We start from the raw sequence: 22,435 nt of genomic DNA, 5'->3' as shown, positions 1-22,435 counted from the left end.
GGTCGGCGGGGTAGAGGGTCGCCATCGTGCCGATCGGGGACTCAGAGGACGCAAGCAGCCCGCGCGCGAGGGCGGCTAGGGTGCGTCCGACGGTGGATCGAGGTTGAGCGATTCGAGGGCGCGAGGGGGCGTGAGGGTCAGGCTCTGGTGCGCGTGGGTGCGGGAGAGAGAGGGGAGAACGGATACTGGCCTGCTTCCTGGACTGTTTCGCGGCGGTGCGCGAGCGGGGTGGTGAGCGCCCCAAGCGGGAGCGCGAACGTGAGGAGGAGCGTGGTGAGCCAGTTCATCGCTGTCGTCGTTGTCGTCGTTGGACCTCGACCTCGACAATCAAGATGTGATGCGGATGAGGTTGTGGCAGGGGCTTGCGTCGTTGTAGCTGAAGGTCGCCTCAGCCGGACCTGGATACCTCCATTGGGACGACTCTGAGATCCCGCCTGCAGGCCCTGGTGCCCTGGCCTAAAGCACGACATGAGGAGGATAAGAAAAACACCATCATACGACTTTCAAGAAATTCCAACGAGACGAGTCCAGAGGTCGAGGCCTGAAGGCATCCTCGTTTATGCGGACTCGGGCGAAGTGGTGGTGACAGCATCTCCCAAGCCCGAAGCAAAGACACGACAAATAGCTTGAAAGTACTGTACATACAACAAAGTCATACAACAACCCCGAGGCATTACAGACGATGCACTGTGTGCGGGTCGAGAACGTCGGAAATGATAGCAGTCAGCGAGAGAAGAGGAATTGACAGCACTACCGCAGGTTGCGGCAGCGGGCCGCGGCAGTACGTAGTGTTGAGTCATGGGAATGTCATGGGTTATGAGGAACGGCAGGGGATAGCGTGGATAATTCGTAAATCAAACGTAAGTCCGGGTTAGGCCACCGTCACGTCTCGTCCGTCGTCGCGTTCGGAATCAGGCTCGCGAAGGCCAGAAACCGAGCGGCAGCTTGCGGTGGAAGCCTTGAAGGCCGAGCTGGGACCGGGAAGCGAGAGGCCGAGGATGGCCCTGGCAGCAGCGCTTACCGAGCGACGATGCCTTGGATATGCGGCGGCAAGAGCATGGCGTCGCCCTTTGACCGCGGGCTCTCCTCGTCGACGTGTCGGATGAGCAGTTCAGCCGCGGGCGACCGAGGTCCAACGCGATATTTGAACGGCTTCGGGTGGCTGCGGGTGCGCGCGAGGTGCATGCCGTCAGATACCAAATCATTCCATGGGACAAGCACAATGAGGCTCGGGCCCTGGGTGTGGCACGCACCTGATCAGATTCGAAGCAAACTCGGCGGGGGGCACAATCTCCGCGCCATGCTGATCTCGCGCCCGGCTGATGTCGAGCGACGCCAGGATCATGGCCGCGTACACGAAGAGCGACACCTCGGCGAGCTGTCGGCCTGATGGCAAAAATGACGAAACGTGTGATAAGCGAGGGATGCGCAATAGAGACATCAGATCTGGCCAACGCACCAGGGCAAGCACTTTGCGGCGACCAGGCATGAGGCCATCAGCTGCGCAGCGGCGGGAGCTATCATCTTTACTTACCGGCGTCCGAACCCGAAGACGGCTGCGAATGGATCGGGCTCTGCGTCTTCCCCCAAGAATCGTTCAGGGTTGAACTGCATAGGCTCGCTGTAGACCCTCTCATCATGACACATCGCCCTAGGGACAAGCCCATCAATATATACATCACGGATGGTCGATGAGCACACAAACACGTACCAGATATTACCCACAATCGTCGCGCCCTTGGGAATGAAGTACTCTCCGTAAGCATCGTCCTGTGACGACGTATGTGGAGTTCCTAAAACATGTCCGGTCCCGATGAGCATCAGTAAAAATGAAGTCATATTTATTCAATCCTTACCCAAAGGGGCAGGCGGGTTCCAGCGAAGGACTTCTTTGAGCACGGCGCTCACATATGGCAGCTTCTCTTTATCGTCCCAAGTGGGAAGCCTAGTGGGTCCGATGTGCGCATCGATCTCCGCCTGGGCTTTTTTCTGGACTTCGGGATGGAGTACCATGGCCAGGAAAAGGGTGCAGATGGTCGCGACCGACTGGGCATAACGTCCAATCTTATCAGCATGGGGGTCATAAATCTCACTGATTGATGAGCGCACCGTATCGACGCCTCCGGTGTCGAGAGAGATCGCTGTCCACTTGATAAGAAACTGTTCCTCCGCAGACGCGCCCTCCTCGAGCATGGCCGATGTGAAGGAGCGAAGCGCTTTACCGGTAGACTGCATACAGTAATCATGAGCATGTTTGATGTGCATGACAAAAATTGCTCATTGACGAACCATCTGTTTTTTCACGAACTCGAAAGGAACGTCCACGAGCTCCTGGAATGTTTTCCGGAAGTCCCGCGCCATCTGTTTGAAGCCGGCACCGGGGAACCAGTCGGGGATGTGTCGGACTATGTTTGGTTCGTAAATCGGAGCCAGAAATCCTGTCGAACATGTAATAAAGACTCACGAATGGGGAGAGAATCGACGAGCAATGCACCAGGCTCGTTGGCGACAGTGAAGTCATTGATCGCGAGTCGGGCTAGTTCAACGAGAGGATCAGGCTTGGTCGTATCAACTGTGTAGCCATGTGATAGACGCAGAATGAAGGAACTGATCGCACTGTGATGGGAATATTGAGTCTTTTCTGAACATCTGAGATGGAAAGCTTGATAGACATACATGCGGGCGCCTTCTTGCAGATCACCTGGCTTCTCCAACATGTGCAACAGGAACCGTCGTGTCTCGATCTCCCGAGCATGTTCGAACTGACAGACGTTGACCTTCGTGCCGATCAGCTGGTGAATGTACCTTCGAGTCTGTCGGAAGGGCTCTCCGTGATTGAGCATAACGAGAGTAGCATTCCACCCAACCCTTCAACATTCAAGCATGTCGTACTTTAGCAATCATTCTACAAAGACGTCACGTAGACGTACATGTCACCTGAGAAAGTGGATTTAGGCCGATCTGAGTTGAGCACCGATCGCTCAACGAGGATGTCATCCGCGGCTCGGAGGCTATTCAAGATGATGATGGGGCGTCCGACGATCGATGTGTACACGATGTCCCCTACGACATTGAACGGTTGAGATGAAGCATCACTGAGAAGCAAGGAGGGGGGAAAGTACCGTATTTCTTCCCCCATTCCGCAAATTTGATCCACCTGTAGTGATCAGGGAGATCGAACAGGTTGCCGATGACAGGCCATCCCCGAGGACCTGGTGGCAAAGGAAGGCGTCGACGAGTGAAGAGCGCATGGACGAGATACAGCCCGGGAACGACGAGCGCGACAGGAAGGAGGGGGAAGGCAGAGTAAAAGGCGTCCATGCCTGACGCGAATTAACCACGGGATGATAGACTGAAATCTTTTTGCCACACCTTTTTATACCGATCGCATGCGCTGCGCCCCGCATCGGATGCGATATATCATTTCCCGTCTCCATCATCATGTGTCTGCTTAAACTCGGCAAGACCTCTTCGGCAAGTGGCCCAGGACTTCCAGGACCCATTCGAGATAACTTAATTGTGTCATAAATCCAAAGCCTAGATGCGGAACTCCTGTTGATCTGTGTGAACAAACAATACAAGGCTTTGCAACAGGCTAAGACTGTTTTAGAAGGATGGTGCCAGGCCCGCCAGAGCTTGACGATGAAACTCAGAAAGAACATCTGAGGATCAAGCTCAAGAATCATGCCGTTTGTACGGAACTCGTACTCACCGAATATAGCCAGGGTACGCCCCAGCACTGGTGATAATCGGGAACATATGCCATTGGACTTGAATTACAAAGAGTCTGGCCGTGCCTTGAATCATCTTCGCATTCCATCATCAGTCGATCGATTTCCATCGGTCTGAATGGCATCGGGACCTAACCTGGCCCACCGCGGGAGACCCTGAGAGACCATCGTCGTTAGGTGGCCATAATGACTGGCGTCGATGTCTGGAACAAATCGCCAGGAAAGGCTATATGATTTTCTCCACAGCAGCCGAAAAATGCGCATTTACCGGTGACAGAGAAAATCCTGTGAGAGCAAGACGGTGAAGCGATCCGTAACCTAGCATATGGAAGAGACAACGTAACACGGAAGCTCCCGACGTTACCACAGTCGGCGTTGTTAGTCGCTTATCGCCAGGATCGAAGGCTCGTCGCTCAACGTTCGGGACCTTCGAACGTCATAGAATCATTGCGTTCGTTCGAGCCATGGAACCGGACACGAACAGCTCTCAGCGTCTGTACTGGCTTCGAAACTCAGGAACGCGACTGGAACACGTCGCGCGCCGAAGCAGGAACTGTATGGCAGGACGAAAATACGTAACGGCTCGGACACCAAGATGCCAGCAGACAGCAGCGATCGGCTACGAAGTAGATGGCCACGAGGATGCGAGCGCTGTCAAACGTACGTGATCAGGCGCCTGGGGATTGAGCGCGTCTAACAACGTGTTTTCGCATTTTACTGGGATTTTTCCAATATTTTTTTCGGAGCTCTGGACAATCACCCCGAGCATCAGAGAGGCTCCCGAGATCACGATCGACTTGATTGATAATCGAGATGCATGTTGAGCCGGATGAGTGCCGGATGTCGCTGAGCTGGCCGAATTCAAGGCAACGTAGAGAGATTTTAGATCGATGGCGTGATGGCGTTCGGCAAAATGCATATGCTCAAGGCAAGGAATGGTCGGCCTCGAGAAGAATTCGGAATATCGTGAAGAATTTTGCACCGCCTGCTGAGGAGAGTCGTCATTAGAGACGATATGACATAAATGTATGAAACTCCATGCCATCAGACGAACTTGATAAATGGGCTCACCCTTGAGAGCATGACGGATGAGTGCTTACCAAAAAGATGATATTACTCGTCTCAGTTAGAACATCGTCGGAAATAGTACCCTGCCTCCTAGACCCGAAACGGATTTCAATCCCTTCCAAATTTCCGGACCAAACGAACGAAATCCCGTATGTCGTGGGTTATATGCCCTATGAATGAAGATGATATTGTCGACGCGGTGGAGCAATAAAGATGCCTAAAAGTTCTTCAATTCTCCTTGCGACGGAGGCTAGGCTGGGTTGGGCGATTTGACCAGATTCATACTGCTGGAATGCTGATTTGAACACATAAATAAGTATGAATAAACGTAACTTGAGGTCAAGATACCAGGATAAAACATCAACAGCGCTTAATGACAGACCGGGTATCCGGTTGATACGGATCGCCTCAACTTCTGCAACAACTCAGAAGTACTTGTAGGGCCGGGTTGACGTTCCAGAAAAGAGTGTTGTTTGAATGGAATAGTGTTGGCTAGAATATCCAAGGCAAGTGTTGCATGTCGCATGATGGACATACAGAAACTGCTGTCAGAGTCATCGTCACAGGAAGCGCATCGTGGGCAGGGCATCCGTCACATGAGGGCTATAACGTATGAGGGTCGAGTGCCAGCCCCACCGATGACCATTGGGGTTGTTCTGGGCGAAAGGAACGAGGTCGCTGATGGTGTCGTCAAGAGTGAAGCCACGACTTGGTCATGCAGGAGACACGGCTTGACGAATTGCATCATTGTTACATAGATGGTTAGTCGCCAATGAGTGGGGTAACATTGAGGACATGTGGGTGTCTTTTGCACTGCGATAGAGAAAGATGTGGGCCCTGAGGCCTGAGGCCTCGAGGCGTGAGGCTGTGAGAGGCTTCAACGATCTGATGAGATCTGTAGTGCACAAACAGGTGGAGTTGCATATCTCAGATAGCCTCAGTAGATCTCAACTTTGACTACATACTCCAACTACCCGTAGTATGTCAAAGGAGTGGAAAAAAAGTGCAGGAAGACGAGACACACCACTCAAATGTGTTGCAGCAAGACGGCTGGCAAACTGGTCCGTGCATAATTTGAGGCGCTATCCGAAGATGTTGACATAGAAATCCATGACTGCGCATTTCTGGAAGTAAGCAACTGATTGAGATTGTATGATCAAGGCGAAAGCTGAGGCAAAACGCTGAGTAGGACCGAGCACGGAGGAGCACGGAGGCTGTGGAGACGAAACCAAATTCGCTCGGAGCCAACCGGGGGAGGTTATCCGGCCCGAACAACCTCGAACAACTTCCTCTCCTCCCGTTCATCGGGCCAACAAACTCCAGCGGATTAGCTGGAGAGCATGGAATATTCTGCAAAACTCATCAAGTATCTGATGGGTAGCTCTGCCACAATAAATTCAATTCGATTCTCCTTGTATGTTGCGCACGTTTGAGATATTCATCGCTTGCATGGCACACGGATCATACGGTTCCCTCGCCCGCTTATAGCTACTTCTCTTCTTATTCTGCTATCTTGTGCGATTGTTCAACGTCAACACCGTGCTTTCTGCTACCGAAACGACCTAGATGACCTCGCCGAACGGCCTCATATGCTTCACTAACTGCTTGATCCCACTAGAGGATGGGAGCCTCGTCAAGAAAGACTTGTGGATCGACGAGCGCCGAGGTGTGGTCCTGGATTCCCAGGCAAGTGGAATTTTGCCTATGAAGCCCCCGAGAGGTTCTGATAGGCGTCGGCACTTGCTCTCGCAGCACACATTTTATCACAGGAAAGAGAGGCCACAAAGGATGATAGATCTCGGCGGCAACATCATAAGGTACACAGCGCTACGACCGCTAGTTGACACGCGAACTCTGCACCACGCTGCTGACGGTCTTCCGCCCTTGTAGCCCTGGCTTCTTGGATATCCAGATCAACGGGGCGTACGGCTTCGACTTCTCAGTGTATGAAGGTGACGACGAGGCGTACAGACGAGGGATGCGAACTGTTTCTGAGAACATCGTAGAAACAGGCGTCACATCGTATGTAGTATACCCCTTTATCTTATTTGACCTCAAATTCGTCTGAAATTCTGCTCATTAGTTTAGTACCAACAGTCATCGTGCGTCTTTTTCCATTCGCCTTCGCCTGTAAGCTTCGACGAGATCAAACGACTTCTCATTTCCATATTCTAGACACAAGAAAGATCCCTTTATCCAATTCTCCTGAACCTCCTTCGACCCTTTCACTCATCCAATGGAGCAACACTTCTCGGGTGGCATGCAGAGGGCCCCTTCCTTCACATGGCCAAGCGGGGTGCACATGCCCCACCATTCCTTCTCACCGCGCCCAAGGGTGTCTCTACTTTCGAAGACGTCTATGGTGTGCCGAATATCTCCCATACAGAGGACTGGCTCATGGACGGCGGTGTCGGTGTGCGCATCATCACGGGCGCGCCCGAGATTGAGGGCGTCATGGACGCCATCAAGGACTTGACGGCGCGGGGTATCGTCTTTTCTATCGGACACAGGTAATCCCCACGCACACTACACCGCTCTTATTTTTGACGTACACTCAGCATTGCGACGACAGACATTGCGACGGCAGCCGTACGACGCGGCGCGCGTCTCATCACGCACCTCTTCAATGCCATGCCGCAGCTGCACCACCGCGATCCGTCCATCATCGGGCTCCTCGGTGCCTCTCCACATCTTGGATCACCTTTCACCCCTGCTACTGCGAACGTTGTTGATACCATTGCCACATCCATGCTTGCTGGCTCCGATACCATAACAACTCTAGCGGGTCCTGTCACTCCTACGAATATGAACAGCCGCAAACCCGCGGCGCACTCGGAGGCGCTCGATGACGGCGTGACGCCACCGCAGACCCCAATGCTTGCCAAACACCAGAACGGCGGCGAGCTGCACCTCGAGAAGGGCCAAGTCACAGATATGACGTTTGAGCGGCCGTTCTACGAGATGATCGTTGACGGGATCCACTCGCACCCCAATTCCGTCCGGGTAAGCAGCTTAGTCACATCCGTTGCTAGTCTATGCAGCAAAAATGCTCGAACCTGACCATTTGACTACGACCTAGCTTGCGTATAACGTATTCCCGGAAGGTTGTATTTTGATCACAGACGGTCAGTATTCAGCCGTTGGAAACGCCGAGATTGAGCATGCCTCATCCATGATTGAATACTGCTGCTAGCGATGAAGATACTCGACCCACACCTGCGCGACGGCGTACATGAATGGCGCGACGGCAAACGGTTTGTCAAAGAAGGCGACCGGCTTTATCTCGAGGGCACGGACACCCTCGCCGGCAGGCAAGCCCAAGTCATCGTCTCACGGTCTTTCATCACGGCTGCTTACCCGCATGTACGCAGCGTTGTAACACTAGACAAATGTGTACGCAACTTTGCCCGTTTCACGGGTTGCTCCCTCGGCGAAGCGCTCAAGTGCGTGACGCTGAACCCGGCACGGTGCCTTGGCATCGAGAACAAGAAGGGCACGCTCCGCCCCGGGGCGGATGCAGACCTCGTCGTGCTCGACAGAATGGGTAATGTTTTGAGCACATGGGTCGGCGGGCGGGAGGTGTGGGCGCGCAGCTCAGATTAGCTGGTGAAGCGTGAAATCGAGAACTATTAGGTGAACAAGTCTTTAGAGTTTTTGCCATGTATGTAAGAATTGCGCGTTAGGGGCGTTGCCGTTGTACGTACTGAAGCGGTAAGAAATGAGAATTGGCACTCATTCTGTTCAGGACATGCGGGGCTGTTCGCTGCGGTGGCTAGCAGGGATTGTGGGATGAAATTGATGCCTCGGACTGTGTCTGGGCAACTTATCAGAATGTTACGATGCATTCTACAGATCGACCAATATGACATAGATTCGACACATTCTCAACTTGATCTATTCATTGCGCACCTTCTAGTTTTTAATTAATTATATTAGCCCAGGAATTACCGATCGCAGACCTGAAATACTCCTGAAATGTGACGAATACATCCGTAAATCAAACTAAGCTGTTAAATCAAATGAAGCCGAAATGAAGAAGGATTCCATAAATAAAGCCGGATGAAGGTGCTTACCTGTTATCATGTTATTCCCTGCCATCCACCGTCCTGCGCCGTCGCGATCGCAAACAATTTACGAGGAAACGTGTTTTTCAAACGCGCAACTCCCATCGCGCAACCCGCTGCAGCCCGTTGTTACTCGGGGTAACGATACTCGCAACGGGGTTTCGGACCTGTGTTCCTACCTAGACTTCCTCGGCACCGCAGCATAAAGATTGCTCGCGTCTAGACAGGTTCTACAACGTGTACGATCCCTCGAGACCTTCTGAACGCTGTTACGAGCTTTACGGCGCCTCGGCGACATAAATCTCCAGGATCAAAGACCCTCTGTGATGTCGGTTTCAAGCATATGGACCCCTTGGCCAAATCTTGAATCCGCGAGATCGCTATTCCCAGGCCTAGTCCATTGATGGGTATGGGAGTTTCAAGGACTGTCGGACCCTCAGGCCATAGGCCTGAGGTCAGCAGGATGGTGAAAGACCAGAAAGTGACATAGACAAATTCCCAAGAATCGAGTAAAATCATTACAACGTACCGTGCGTATTGCGTTTTCAACACGACTTTTGAAACTATTAACGCAGCACATGCAGCGGCAGTCGTCAAACCTCGTTGTCTCAGATATTGAGGGGTGCAAAGGCGAGTTCCGGCGAGTTGGCCCGTGGACCAGCTGTCTCACGGTCGGGGTACAGTATCCGGGACGAGTCGGAGAGCCTGCACGGAAGCAAAAACGGAGCAAGCCGGACTCATCTCTAGGATATTCGGATTTTTCAGCGCGCGACTCACTGCCTGCATTTCAGTCTTGGACATGGCGGGAGGCCTTCCTCGGATCCTTCAAGACTCTAGTGAGTTTTCGTGGATTGGCTCGTATATCGATTACAGATGACTTTGCTGCTTGAATCATTCGAGCATTGACAATATCGTAGGATATACGCGAAGGAATCGCCTATATCATGCTTATAGCCTCCAGATTGGAAGGAGTCAGTGCTACAAGCAAACCGAGACTGACAGGTGCCTGTCCTGAGCGGCGTAGTCAAGTAAGTGCCGGAGGCGAAATATCATAGCTCACAAACGAATCAACAAATAAGCTAACCAATAAACTACCCAGTGAGAACCATATCTGAGCGAAAGAGGCCACTATCATGCAACCAGGCGCAAGGGTGTACTCACTTTCTCTGAACAAGCGACAATTTTCAAGGGATCCCCGCCGTCATGGCCATAAATCCCTGCCCTTCTCGCCGCTTTGACTCTGGCAGCTTCCCTCTCTCTTTCTCTCCGATAAGCCTTCTGAGATTGTCTCTCTCCAAAAGTCAAATGGCTTCTTTATGCTCCCTGCGTTCTTCCATTCTCTCAACCACGCGCCTGTGACATCCGCGCGGATAATCAGGAGCCGTTCCTCCGCCTCTTGCAGCTGCTTCACTCGTGTCCAAGCTGTCGATGCCTGCCGTACTCGTTCCTCCAATTCATAGTCGCGATCTCTGTCATACTCTTCGCTAGGCTGCTGTATCCTCGGCAGGCACAGGCCGACGATGAGGCAATGCAGTTTGTCTCGCTCGTGCAAGAGCGCAACGACATCGTCCACGAAGTCGTCATCCGTGTCGGGCCACCTCATGATTACATGCGGGACGTAGAGGTGCGTGAGGTTGGGAAGCGATCCGAGATGCTTGAACATCGCACGCGGCGTGGTGAATAGCCCGAAAGGGTCCGCGATCCGCAGGTGCGTGAGGTTGCTGAACGACGGGCGCGCGTGATTCGGAGGGATGTTGCTCATCGAGAAAGATCCCAAGGTAAGATGGGTCAGAGTCGTGGGCAGACATTGCGGGTTGTCATCCGCGAGCAGGCTAGGGACCAAACAGCCTGGAAGGGCGAGGGTGTGCGCTTCGGTGCACGCGAGCAGGATATCGCGCGCGAAGTCCAATGTCTCCTTAGATGGTTGACCCTCCCACGTGAAGATGACACGCTTTACGTGCTGGCAGATGAGCCCCGGAGCTGTGCTGATGACGTCCTCCGCGAAGCTTCTAATCCGCTCAGGACTCGGAAGGAGGACAGTGCTGTAGAGCAGTCTGTATAGGAGCGAGGCTATGGCTTTCGACACGAGCGCGAGGTCGGTGATGTTATGGGGCTCGGCGAGAACGTCCTCAAGGATCTCGAGGATGAGCTCTGGGGGGAGGCGGATGGGGGTCTGGGGAGCTTCGGAAACATTAATCTGCGCTTGCGCGGCGCAATCTTCATGCATGGTGGGAGGAAATATCAGTTGTGCTGGGTGGGTATGATAACTCTCTGATATTTATCCAGCGTTTCTTTGCTTTTGTTTACTGTACAGTGACGCCGCGCACCCAATGCCACAGGGATGGACATTCGCCTTGTTTGAGCTCCATGCTTGCCACAATGGATTGTTGGCTTTCAAGACCACGTACAGGCCAAACGATGAAACGCAGGGCTGATTTCTTTGATCTCGAATGAGTCCTCGATTCAAAGTGTTCGGACAACTTATAGCACGCGAGCGCAGCAACTATTTGTTGGTCCAATCGTAGTGAGATAATAGAGACTTGATCAACCAGTAGAAAAACTACATGACTGCCATACAAAGGGGAAGACTACCGAAGTTCCAAAGAGCGCGACAGATTGACCCGTCAATCATGGCCAATCCCATCTCCCGATTGGCCTTACCTCTTCCGGCAACATCTCTCTGTCCCTTTGCAACCAACCTTCTTTGACCGTCTCTCCCCAAAAATCAAATGGCTCTGCCCCGTTCGTGATATGTTTTCCTTTGCTCCATTCTCTATACCACCCACCCCTGAAAGCTCCGCGTACAATCAAGAGCCGTTTCTCCGTCTTCTGCAGCTCCCTCACCAACGCCCACGTCGTTGACACCCGGACACACTCTTCGAACACCTCGAGCTCAGATTTTTTGATGTGGCCCGTGAGCGGCAGGCACGCACCGACGATGAAGTATTCCAAGGCCGGGCGCGCACGCAAGACTTCGGCAACGTCCTTCACGAACTGCTCTTCGTCCGTCTCGCCTCTCCCGACCATCTTCGCGAAATAGAAGTGCGTGAGGCGAGGAAGCGGCCCGAGGTGCGCGAGCACCGTGCTCGGTGGCGTGAACAAAATCCAAGGGTCCGCGATCCGCAGGTGCGTGAGGTTGTTAAACAGCGGGCGCGCGAGTTGCAGGGGGGGCAGGGGCTCTCGGACCAAGAGATCGCTTTCTTTGAAGTGGCCCAGGGTGAGGTGGGTCGTAGAGGCCGGAACGACGCGTATCTGTGGTGGATCGCTGCGCGCGAGAAGGGAGTGGCTTATGATGCCGGGGACGACGAACGTGTGGGCGCCGGTGCATACGTGGAGGATATAACGTATGAAGGAGCATGTAACCATCGGGTACGGGGGGTGGTCGACGAAGGTGATGATAACACGCTTGACATGTTCGCGAATGGATCCCGGGCGTGCACGCCCTGCCGATAGGACGCCGACGAAGGACTCGACGCGTTCTGGATTCGAGAGGATCACATTTCGATACAATAGCTTGTAGAGGAGCGCCGTGGTGCGCTTTGACACGAACGCGAGACTGCTGGCGTTCCGGGGCTCGATGAGGGCGATCTCGAAGATTTCGAGCATGAGCTCGGAGGGGAGCCAGGGAGTGTTGGCATATAAGGGCGCGGGCATGTTGTCTAGGATGTGCACGTCGAAACACGCACGAGTAGGGACAATAAGTATGGTGGTGTAGAGCAAGTAGTATTTAGTGGTGGCTTTGCCACAAACATAATTGGGGAGTGTGGCATGTTTGAGATTTTGAAGATCGAGGTCAGGTCAGTCGAAGTCGTGGGAGGATACGTGGTGGCGCGGCGAACTGATTTAAAAATAGACCAATATTGAACTGGCATTGGGCACCTTGAAGAATTGCTTCCGTACTGTACTATAAACAGTTACAGTATCGTGATATATACATAGGAATGAAATTCACTTGGCGTCTAAATATTGTGAACGGCATTTCTGTTCGCATTAGTATGACCACGGATTTAAAGCCGCATAACCGGCAAAGGCACTCAAGCAGTGGTCCTATGGGGCCAAAGCATTCACGGAGTATTTACGGCCACTGCCACTTCCCGAGAGGCCTCTCCGCCTCCGGCAGCGCCTCTCGCTCCCTCTCGAGTAACCCTTCTCTGACGACATCCGCCCAAAAGTCAAACAATACCGCGTCCCACTCCCGGCACCACACGCCCGCAACGTCCCCGCGCACCATCAGGAGCCGCGCCTCCGTCTCCTGCAGCGCCTTGATCGCGCGCCACACCGGCGCGGCGAGACACTGTTGCTCCTCCGCCTCGGGGTGGCGCGGCTCCTCGTAAATGGCGTATTTGTACTTGCACAGGGGCGGGCACGCGCCGACGACGAGGTGCGCGAGCGCAGAGCGCTCGGCGAGAATTACGCGCACGTCGTCGACGAACGCGGCGTCGTGCGCGTCGTGCGCGGGATACACGTCGAGCCGGCGCGGGACGCAGAGGTGCGTGAGACGCGGGAGCGGGCCGAGGTGCGCGAGGACCACGCGCGGGGCGACGAACTTCGGGGCGGGGTCACGCGCCGCTTATAGTCACGGTCGACGAAGTTGCCGAAGGTGAAGTGGGTGTGGCGCGTGATGCGGCGGATGGGGTCGGAGCGCAGACGCTTGAGGAAGTAGGGGATGAAGGGGCCGGGGAAAGCGAACGTGTGCGCACCGGTGCACGAGCGCACGATGCGCCACGCGTCGTGGCACAGGGACTGCTCGACGCAACGGACCGCAAGGAGCTCCACGGAGGCCCAGGCGAGATAGATGATGATGACGCGCTTGACGTGCTCGTGGATAAGGCCCTGCTGCGCGTCTATTGCGGTGCGCTCGAAGAGCTTAATGCCGCGCGAGGTGCGGGGGATGATGGTGCGGTAGACGAGCTTGTAGTACAGCTCGGTGGTCAGCTTGGACACAAGTGCGAGCTCACGGATATACTGGCGTTTGACTAGCGTATATTCGAGAATCTCGATCACGAGCTCGATGGGGAGGGGGATGGTCCGGTGTGGCCCTCCGTCTGTGGTACCCTGCATTTGTTGATCGGGCATAGACTCGTGCGTGCTCGCAACTGGAGCAAAAAGAATACGTGTCTGAGATGTCTGTCGTTCTCCTTTTATGCCCTCCAGGAAGCTGGGAGTGGCGGGAGGGGGCAGGACGTGGCAGGTCGGGGATGGAACCTTGCCACACTTATGTCTGAAGCTAATCTTGTCCAGACAATGAGCATTTGAAGAGTTCGTCGCCGGCACATGGGTCCCACCGCTTTCTGAGCTTTGACGCCGGAGCACGAAGACCGTGTCTTCATGAGCATAACGCCATGCCACCCGATGCACTTGAGAGATCAGCTTGTTCACTACAAGGATCTGGATGTCACAGCAAGAGCCCAACAGGGATAGATCCGCGCACTTGAGAAAGCAGCTTGTTCATCACAAGCAAATCACAGCAAGAGCAACTCCGCTTGGCAGGTCAAAGAGCGCAGAATGCGGCCGACAAGACCGACAACTCCAGTCGTCTCTCCAATCTCCACCGGCGCATGCGTGCTCCTCTCGGACTCAGACAGAGCATCCCGCGCGCGACCCCGTCACGATCTGGGTACTGCGTCGAAGAACCCACCAGAACGCCGCGCGTCGTTCGAAGCGCCATCGCAAGACCAGCGCAAGACTCCACTCATCGCAAGCCCCGAAGCCTGATATCCAATACCCACGTGTAGTGTAAGTTGCACGCGCGGCGCCGCACACGCGAGAGACGGAACACTGCACGCGGACGGGGCGTCGTTCGTCGACCACATCCGTATGACCAGGACCAGGACCAGGACCTACTCACACTCGGCGCCGCCTTCTGCCACTGTCGACGGTGGCCCCCACCCGACCCGGAGGAGATGATCGCAGAACGAAAACCCAGCGTGCCTCCGAGGGCAGACGTGTCTGCCCCCATGCCGTTGGAAAAATATTCTGCAGTCTGCGCGAGATCCAGCCCAGAAGCGACGGATCACATACTGTACCAGTGCTGCAGTACCAGACCAGCGCCCGACCACACTCCACGCGATGTATTGCAAGGCGAGGCGTAAGGACGACCCGTCGAGCTCACTTTACCTTAGAATAGCTCAACGACCCATCGTGCCAGGTCGCGATCCGCCGAGGGCCTACTGGAAGAAGCTGGGCCCCGCAGATGTCAGTTGGTTGGCCACTCAAAGGCCCTCGAATCGGCAGGATGAGGAATACAGAAGGACTAAGCAGAGCGTACAAGCGAAGAAGATTGATCATGTTGAACCGACTCGCAGTAGGCGTGTGTCACTGTGTTGCGTCGTCCTGAGCCCCAAAGGTTGCCCGAGCCACGACAGCGCCACCATATACCATCACGTCGTCCGCAAATGGCGATTGGCATGGCTGGACGCGCACGGGCGGCATAAAAAATGGCGAATCTGACGACGAGGATGGCGGGACGACGGGAGAGCCGTGGGGTTCGGGATCTGTCGCACAAGGATCAAGGTCGGAATCGGGACGGGCCGGGAAGCAGCCGCCAGGTCACCAAAGCGGCAACTCCGCCACCTCAGCAAAAGTATCAAAGAGAAAAAACCGTTATCACAGGCTCCTCCATCGTCCCTCCTCTCCTGCGTCCACAATGTCTCCGACCACCATGACAACTCTCTCTGCACTGCACACGGCGCGCCCCCGCGCACTCTCCGTCATCGCCGAAGCGGAATGGAGAGCACAGGGCAGCACGACGTGCGGGGTAGCATTCCCCGCCCCCGCTCCCGCCCCCAGAGCCACCTTTCCCCTCCCCAACGAGCTCATCATCGACATCCTCGAATACGCCGTCGTCTACCCTACCCACCTCGCGCACCTCGCGCTCATCTCTAAACGCACCGCCGAGCTCTTCAACACCATCCTCTACCGCACCGTCCTCCTCCCTACCGCGCGCGCGATCCTCCACTTCGCCCGTACTGCCACTTCTGCTGCCCCGGGGTTCCTCCACCAGCACGTCAAGCGCGTCGTCTTCGCCGAGCTCCATGCGCCCCTGAGCGTGCACGACGCCGTGCGCGCGATCCTGCGCGCATGCACAGGCGCACACACTTTTGCGCTTCCCGGCGCCTTCGTCTCGGACCTCCTCAAGCCCGACAACTTCCCAGCGACCTCTTCGCACGGCGCCATCCCCCTCTCGGCCCCGACTCACCTCACGATCGGCTACTTCGACGACCCCGACGCCAGCCGGCGCTGGTCCGCATTCCTCCCCCCAGCAACAGCACGCACCGCGCCCCTCCCTCCCCTGTGCACCCCGCGCGCCGCGCCCGCGCTCCTCGCGGGCCTCACGCACCTGCGGCTCGGCGAGCCCGCGGAGCTGTTCCTCGCGCCGCGCGCGCTGCTCGCGCACCTCGGCGCGCTCCCGCGGCTGACGCACCTGCACGTCGCGCGGCAGATCGACGCGAACGAGGACAACGACATCGCGTTCGTGCAGGACGTCGCGCAGCTGCTGCGCGCGCGCCCCGCGCTCGCGTGCGTCGTCGTCGGCGCGTTCCTCCCGCTGTTCGGCCCCGCGCGGCACCGCCTCGCGGGGTTCTTGGACGACGGTCACGAGGACCGCGAGGGTGAGGGTGCTGTGAGGGAGAAGGAGAAGGGGAAGGCGGAGCAGGGGGCGGAACGGTGTCGGGCGGCGACGATATGGCGGCTGGTGGAGGCGCTGCAGAGGACGGAGGAGCGCCTGCTGCTCGTACCTGGGCGGTACGGCTCGTGGTGGCACGAGTGGCAGGGCGCGGGCTGCGTCGCGAATGCGAGCGAGCCGGTTGATTTCTGGAGGGAGACGGTCGCGGAGGGGCTGCGGGAGAGGGAGCGGGGCAGGCTGGCGGAGGCGGTGGGGGAGGGGAAGAGGGTGTGATGGGGACGAATGCGAGGGCGCATACTATAGACTATAGACTATGCGGGGGCGTGGGGTGCGCTAGCTGCGGGGTCATGTGGTGTGACTGACCTCTGGGGGACTCTGTCACCTGTTCCATGTCCTGATGGACGTGCGCCCGCCGTGGCGCCTTCTCGTTCGGGTCCGCTCCTCGCCCGCTGCGTTATTTTCTTTCTTTCTCGCTTTCGTGCATCGTGTTTGTTTACTCCTAGACTATCGTCTATCAGCTTGGATGCCTCTCCGCGGAGAGCGTCGATGCGCTGCTTACTCTAACTTACTACTACTGCAGAGCAGACAAGAGCGTCTGTTAGAACTTCGGCTCGGAGCTTTCATAGAATGCCGTTTACCTATTATTCGTATACGGAATAGACTTGCTGATTGTTTATCTACGTGCCAGCCAAGGTGATTCACGCCTATGCGAGCGTGCAGCAACGACTCCGATCACAGCAGAGCCTGAATGGGGTCCAGCAGGAGTCGTGTACCTCCGAGAGGTAATAGGAAAAGCGAGGCACGAATCGAACAACCACTCAAATGATCGCCTGCCGTTCTATTCTCACATCTTTATGCTTGACTTCCGGCGGCGCTCCTGTGCAGTAGTGACTCACCGTCGTCGGGACTCAGCGTCTTCTGCATGTGATCTCAACTTGGTCTATCTCTCGACAAGACCATGTAATAACGATTCAGCTACCCTAGTCGCGCACACAAATACAGTTCCGATGACAAAACACCTACACTCCGGCGGCCCAGATATCTAAAGTACATACAGACACTAACCAACCAACTATCCAATCAACTAACGAACTTACAAACTTATAGACCACTGCTCGCCGTCGTATCAGTACCACAGGAGAACGAAAAACAAGAATCAAGAACGAGAACGAGAGACCGCGGAATACACAACGGAATAAGGATAGCGCAAAGCGGATGCACGGGGTATTACACTCCAAAAAAAGCAGGTGAGGTCGACGCCGGACGACGAGGGTGTCGGGCGGGATAAAAATAATAAAGGTGTTGCGGTGGGAGCAATACGGGCGAACGGTAGAAGGCGAAGGGCGAAGGGCGAAGGATAGAAGACGAACCAGGGCGGCGCACAGCCCAGCCCAGCCCGAGGGCATACAAGCGAAGAAAAGAATAGGACTGTAGGTTAGTATGAGCGGACGCGTCCGATAGCACGAACCGAGGCGAAAGCGAAAGCGAGCGATAGCGAGAGAGAATGCAGGACAAGGAAGGGAAAGGGAGCGCTGATGGAAGGACGAGCGCTCCTGGGACTTTTTTTTTTGTCGGGGGTGGACGACTGCGCGAGCGGGTGGTGGGGTGATTCACGCTGTGGCCGTGCGCTCCAGCCCACTCACAGACTCAGTTCCCGGAGTAAGCTCGTCTGGAGTTGGCGGTGACGAGGAAGATGATGGCGGTATGGGCTCAGTGTCGACGTCATCAATCTCGACAGCAGGAGCCATCTCCGAGGATGCCGGGGCGCTTTCTGCGTCGTTGTCATCGGAGGGCAAGGGCAACGGGAAATCTGATTTTGGAGAGGACGGGGGACAAGAAAGGTCGACGGGCGCCAACGACAATTCCACGGAAGGTGGCGATGAAGGCGACGAAGTGGAAGTGGAAGAAGGGGAGGATAAGGCGGATAGGATCAAGTCTAACAACTCCAGCAGCTTTGATCCTACGCTCGGTGACGGCGAAGACGAGGAAGAGGGTGATGAAGGCGAGAGGGTAGTATTTGAACTGGTGCTGGATACGCCTGCGCCTGCTGGCTACAAGAAGTAGGGAAAAAAACAAGGACCCACATCAGCACCCAATGTCGGTTTTTTGATCCACGGAATATGCCTGCGGCTAGTTCACTAAAGACTCACCACGATGGCTTCTCGACAGTCCCACATGCATATCCGACGTTCATGCAGCGCGAAGTATGGCACGGGCGATGCAGACATCATAGGAAGCTCTAAGAGTGTTATGCCCAGCGGTCAGCGACACTTTCGAACACGATCATAGGGAGAGGATGGAACTCACGCGAGAAGAACACGACGAAGCTAAGAAGCTGGAGAACGAGAGGAAGGAGGGGCGAGAATTGCATGGAGAGGGAGACAGTACCAACGAGAGTGATGTCGGGAGGTCGTGAGCACGAAACTATGCAGTCTTCAGCTCACTTTGCGACCAGAGCTATCCAACAGGAGTGGACGACAAGTTGGAGGACGTCGGAACGCACGAAGGAGCACGAGCAGCTAAGCCGTGAAGTGCACCGTCCAGGGCACGCCGTCCGTGCTTTATACTCGCCCGAAATTTTTGCCCCACATTTCGAAGCAGAACGCCGACAGCCCACAAAGGTGCTCACGTCCCAAGCGAGCACTTCGCATGCTCCCGCAAAAGGCAAGTCGAAAGGAAAGCAAATCTGGACCCTGGCACCCCTGCGCGCGCATCTCGCTACCGTCCATCTTCACACGATCGCGAGGCGACGGGATTGGGCACATGCAGGGCGTCTCGGGCGCGAACGTGATGGGACGTCATAACCTAAAACGGTACTCCCTTTGAGCTTACGATGCAGTTCGCTGGTGTGGCCACAGGCAAAGTGGCGACGAATACAACAGTTGCCTTTCTTGGAAGGCGGGCGGTCGAGTTCGGCCGCTTCTCTACGGAATTGCCGTTGGCCAGAAGGACTGCGTAGCTAGCAATTTGTTGCCACTCGTGTTTGGACGGAACGGGCAAGTCGTTTGTTGGACTTGTGCTAAGCTGTGGGTCCTCCATCTGGGATGTCGCTCGCCTTGTGGGTTCGTTTGGCGCAGATGAGGATAAGGGCGCAGATGAGGATAGCCATGATAACAAGCCATAGAGTCAGACGATCAGAGTAAGCAGAACGGCAGAGGGCGTGGGCAGTTACGACCAGACATGTACACAAAGCTCCAGCATCGCCAACTCGATGAGGGACCCACAGACGGTAAGGAGTGTTTTTGGTTTGATCCAAGAAGGATGATTGACCATAGGAGTCACTGGTGTGAGTGATGATGGACGGCCAAAAGGTATCTGCTGTATAAACATCGAAGAAAGAAAAGGTGATAAAACTTGAGACCTGTCAGAGAGATTGCAACTGATACTACTTTCTATCCATTCGGGGATGGAGACGGCTCGAAAATGCGTCCTGTGTTGGGGGTGGATTGTCGAGATCTATCAATCTTGACTGTTCTGGACAAGGCGTCACAAAATCTGTGAAGGCACCTATTAATAGCAAGGATGCCTGTTTATTTTTACCGGACTACACAGCCTAGAAAGCTTGATGTGTGTCAAGTGGTGTGAAACCCAGTAGCGAGATACGTGAAGTATCATCGAGAGGAACACAAAGCGATCCTGATAGCTTCAATCGACTGAAGTCCAGACATCAGTGCGCAAGGAGAGATGCGCTGGCAGCGCCGCCTAGCGGGCGGTGCTCACGAGTAATCGTGCGAGTGCTCCTAAACCGATGCGCGGATGTAAATGCGCGAGGAAATCCTGGTGTGCGTGCACGGGGCGCCTCTCGAAAGTCACGGAGCAGTTGTAGGGCTGCCGCTGGACCGAAGCGCTGACGTGAGTGCACAAGGAGGATTCTGCATGAACGCACTACAGGCGGCATCTGATGAAGGTCACGAAGCCCTCGTGCAGCAGCAACTGGACCGAGACGCAGAGAGGGTTGTACACAGGTAAGATCACGGGAGCGTGCAATGAAAATCTCTAGCACTACTGAATCTGGCTTAAAGACGTAGCTATGCTCTTGATGTGGGATGGAGAGGTGACGACTCATCCGACTGGCCAGAGTGCGTATCGAAGGATGCGATGCGAACATCGTATGCATCAAGTATCAGCTCTGCTTTGAGATTCTGAATCGCGGTCGATATAATCAAGCGACAGACAGTGGAGGTGAGCTGAGGTTCAGGATTCAAGAAGACCGTCGCTATCTGGTATGTTGAGACCTACGGGGCTTTCTCGTTCATGGGATGAGAAGAAGTGAGGGTAGAAGGTACGTGAGCTCCCACTGCTCGAAATCCTAGGACATCTATTAGGCTACGCCAAGGATTTTTTTCTCACGGTGCGGATATGTCATGATGCTGACACAGAAAGATGACAATAAAGATAGCAATTGGCCAGCAACTGCGAGACCCACAAACAAAGAAATATATTGGCTGAAAGGTGAACAGACACGGTTTGAGGACCATACAGGTCCGAGCAGGCACATATGCGTAGCGTTCATGTATAGACTGTAAGTGTAGCGGAAAACAACACCAATGTACGATGGGTATATAAAAGCAACAAGAACATCGATCAGGACAAAACAAAAACAAAGCGAGGTATAGAGATGATTTGATAGCTGTATTCTGACAACGGCAGGTGACAGGTCTAGTGGAGAGCTCGTAAATATTCATTGATCTACGGCGACGGGGAAAGACGATGAGATATAGCGAGGATAGCGAGACCAAAACGGAAGACATATTTAAGAGTGCGAGTATCAGCCGTCCAAGACCATAAGAAGCACGGCGGTCAAAGTTTTAGAGGAGTTGCGGGGAATATTGCGCCGCGCCCGACCGCAACATATGGCCTTCATCGCGCACTATGCTCATAGGAGTACGCCGGCAAGAAACAATGGCACCGCAACCAGTACCCCGAGCTTCATCGCCCGAGCTAGGTCCGCAGCGGGTGAAGACGATGTGCCGCTGGTCGATTGCGACGTTGACGGTGCAGATTGAGATGCGCTTGCGGTGTTGGAGCCGGAGCCGGCAGCTGACGACGACGAGGACGAGGACGAAGAGGACGTGCCGTTTAGGCGTATCGCGTTGCGCTAGATATGGGAAAACGAGGTTAGGATCGAGTGGGATGATGGTATTTTTAGGACACACGAATGGTAAACGAAGCTAAGATAGAAGATGAAGAGAGATGAAAATGGAAGGCCGCAAAGATAGCTACCACGAGAAATGATGAGCGATGACTGTACTTACAACAAAACCTGCCAACGTTTCGCTCGAGCTCTCGTTATTGTTAATCACACCGACGCCGCCCTGCCCACACGTGTTGAAGTCATAGAACCACATGGTCTGGTTCACATTCTGCGGGAGCATGGGGACAGTGAGGATGGTGATCGCGGTGCCGTTGCCTGCGTCGCGGAAGCTCGAGTCGAAGCCATTTATAGTAATGTTTGTGTCGTGCGCGGGAGTGCAGGGCGAGGAGAACGTGGACTGCGTTGCGGTATGGTTGCCCAACGTGACTGAAAAAAAGGATGGGGCAAAATGAGCAGAAGAAATCGACGATCAGAAGAAAGGGGAGACAGACAGTTGAAAATGACAGTGTCTCCAAGCTCAGCGGTGACGCGTTGCGGCTGAAAGACGGTACTGCCGTTTCCGGTGGTGTTGTGTCCGACGGTGATCACAATGTCTCTCGCGGCAGCCGCGGTCGCAGCGAACAAGCACTTCTCAAGTATGACACATCAACAATGAGAAATTGAAACTGTCTTCTGGCCGAGGAGAGGAGACTCACGAAAACGGCACGGGAGAATAGCATTTTTTCAGCTTCCAAGACTAGGTCGACGACGCTTGTTGTGAGGGGGATAGAAGGAAAACGTGAGTCCGGGAAGCTGCGTGTGCATGCCTGTTGACTTTATACGGCTGGTGGAGCCAGACGCGTGCCCTGCACAA

General features: G+C 54.9%; 8 protein-coding genes across 8 annotated transcripts; 3 read left to right on the top strand and 5 right to left on the bottom strand.

The window, feature by feature from the left end:
* Positions 1-601: 601 nt before the first annotated feature.
* cyp65 (cytochrome P450 monooxygenase 65) lies at positions 602-3,334 on the bottom strand. The gene is made up of 12 exons (XM_009555031.1): positions 3,123-3,334; positions 2,931-3,063; positions 2,677-2,868; positions 2,465-2,616; positions 2,290-2,405; positions 2,110-2,229; positions 1,857-2,046; positions 1,712-1,793; positions 1,535-1,651; positions 1,460-1,470; positions 1,254-1,386; positions 602-1,162 (listed from the first exon to the last, which is right to left on the bottom strand). Exons 1-12 carry the CDS (start codon positions 3,319-3,321, stop codon positions 1,018-1,020), a joined length of 1,590 nt encoding a protein of 529 aa, XP_009553326.1. The 5' UTR covers positions 3,322-3,334; the 3' UTR covers positions 602-1,017.
* Positions 3,335-6,297: 2,963 nt separating this feature from the next.
* Positions 6,298-8,541, top strand: HETIRDRAFT_39750 (carbohydrate esterase family 9 protein). Its single transcript, XM_009554744.1, has 9 exons — positions 6,298-6,485; positions 6,552-6,616; positions 6,690-6,821; positions 6,883-6,901; positions 6,975-7,309; positions 7,358-7,476; positions 7,732-7,802; positions 7,879-7,924; positions 7,993-8,541. The coding sequence occupies exons 1-9, from the start codon at positions 6,366-6,368 to the stop codon at positions 8,400-8,402; spliced, it is 1,317 nt and encodes a 438-aa protein (XP_009553039.1). The 5' UTR covers positions 6,298-6,365; the 3' UTR covers positions 8,403-8,541.
* Positions 8,542-10,064: 1,523 nt separating this feature from the next.
* On the bottom strand, positions 10,065-11,090 carry HETIRDRAFT_108444 (uncharacterized protein; the record flags this gene model as incomplete). The annotated part of the gene is made up of 1 exon (XM_009555030.1): positions 10,065-11,090. One exon carries the CDS (start codon positions 11,088-11,090, stop codon positions 10,065-10,067), a length of 1,026 nt encoding a protein of 341 aa, XP_009553325.1.
* Positions 11,091-11,386: 296 nt separating this feature from the next.
* On the bottom strand, positions 11,387-12,660 carry HETIRDRAFT_412767 (uncharacterized protein). The gene has a single exon (XM_009555029.1). The coding sequence runs from the start codon at positions 12,515-12,517 to the stop codon at positions 11,492-11,494; it is 1,026 nt and encodes a 341-aa protein (XP_009553324.1). The 5' UTR covers positions 12,518-12,660; the 3' UTR covers positions 11,387-11,491.
* A 278-nt stretch (positions 12,661-12,938) lies between these two features.
* On the bottom strand, positions 12,939-13,939 carry HETIRDRAFT_456371 (uncharacterized protein; the record flags this gene model as incomplete). Its single annotated transcript, XM_009555028.1, has 2 exons — positions 12,939-13,409; positions 13,451-13,939. The coding sequence occupies 2 exons, from the start codon at positions 13,937-13,939 to the stop codon at positions 12,939-12,941; spliced, it is 960 nt and encodes a 319-aa protein (XP_009553323.1).
* Positions 13,940-15,497: 1,558 nt separating this feature from the next.
* On the top strand, positions 15,498-16,822 carry HETIRDRAFT_442745 (uncharacterized protein). The gene has a single exon (XM_009555027.1). The coding sequence runs from the start codon at positions 15,510-15,512 to the stop codon at positions 16,758-16,760; it is 1,251 nt and encodes a 416-aa protein (XP_009553322.1). The 5' UTR covers positions 15,498-15,509; the 3' UTR covers positions 16,761-16,822.
* A 1,369-nt stretch (positions 16,823-18,191) lies between these two features.
* Positions 18,192-19,291, top strand: HETIRDRAFT_108448 (uncharacterized protein; the record flags this gene model as incomplete). The annotated part of the gene is made up of 3 exons (XM_009555026.1): positions 18,192-18,547; positions 18,777-18,899; positions 18,943-19,291. The coding sequence occupies 3 exons, from the start codon at positions 18,192-18,194 to the stop codon at positions 19,289-19,291; spliced, it is 828 nt and encodes a 275-aa protein (XP_009553321.1).
* A 2,072-nt stretch (positions 19,292-21,363) lies between these two features.
* On the bottom strand, positions 21,364-22,301 carry HETIRDRAFT_108449 (fasciclin-like protein; the record flags this gene model as incomplete). Its single annotated transcript, XM_009555025.1, has 5 exons — positions 21,364-21,585; positions 21,644-21,658; positions 21,743-22,008; positions 22,074-22,209; positions 22,278-22,301. The coding sequence occupies 5 exons, from the start codon at positions 22,299-22,301 to the stop codon at positions 21,364-21,366; spliced, it is 663 nt and encodes a 220-aa protein (XP_009553320.1).
* Positions 22,302-22,435: the final 134 nt, after the last annotated feature.

This window comes from Heterobasidion irregulare (genome assembly GCF_000320585.1).
Source record: "Heterobasidion irregulare TC 32-1 unplaced genomic scaffold scaffold_14, whole genome shotgun sequence".
In the NCBI taxonomy this organism is placed as follows: Eukaryota; Fungi; Basidiomycota; class Agaricomycetes; order Russulales; family Bondarzewiaceae; genus Heterobasidion; species Heterobasidion irregulare.
This window is presented reverse-complemented; position numbering and strand designations above follow the sequence as displayed.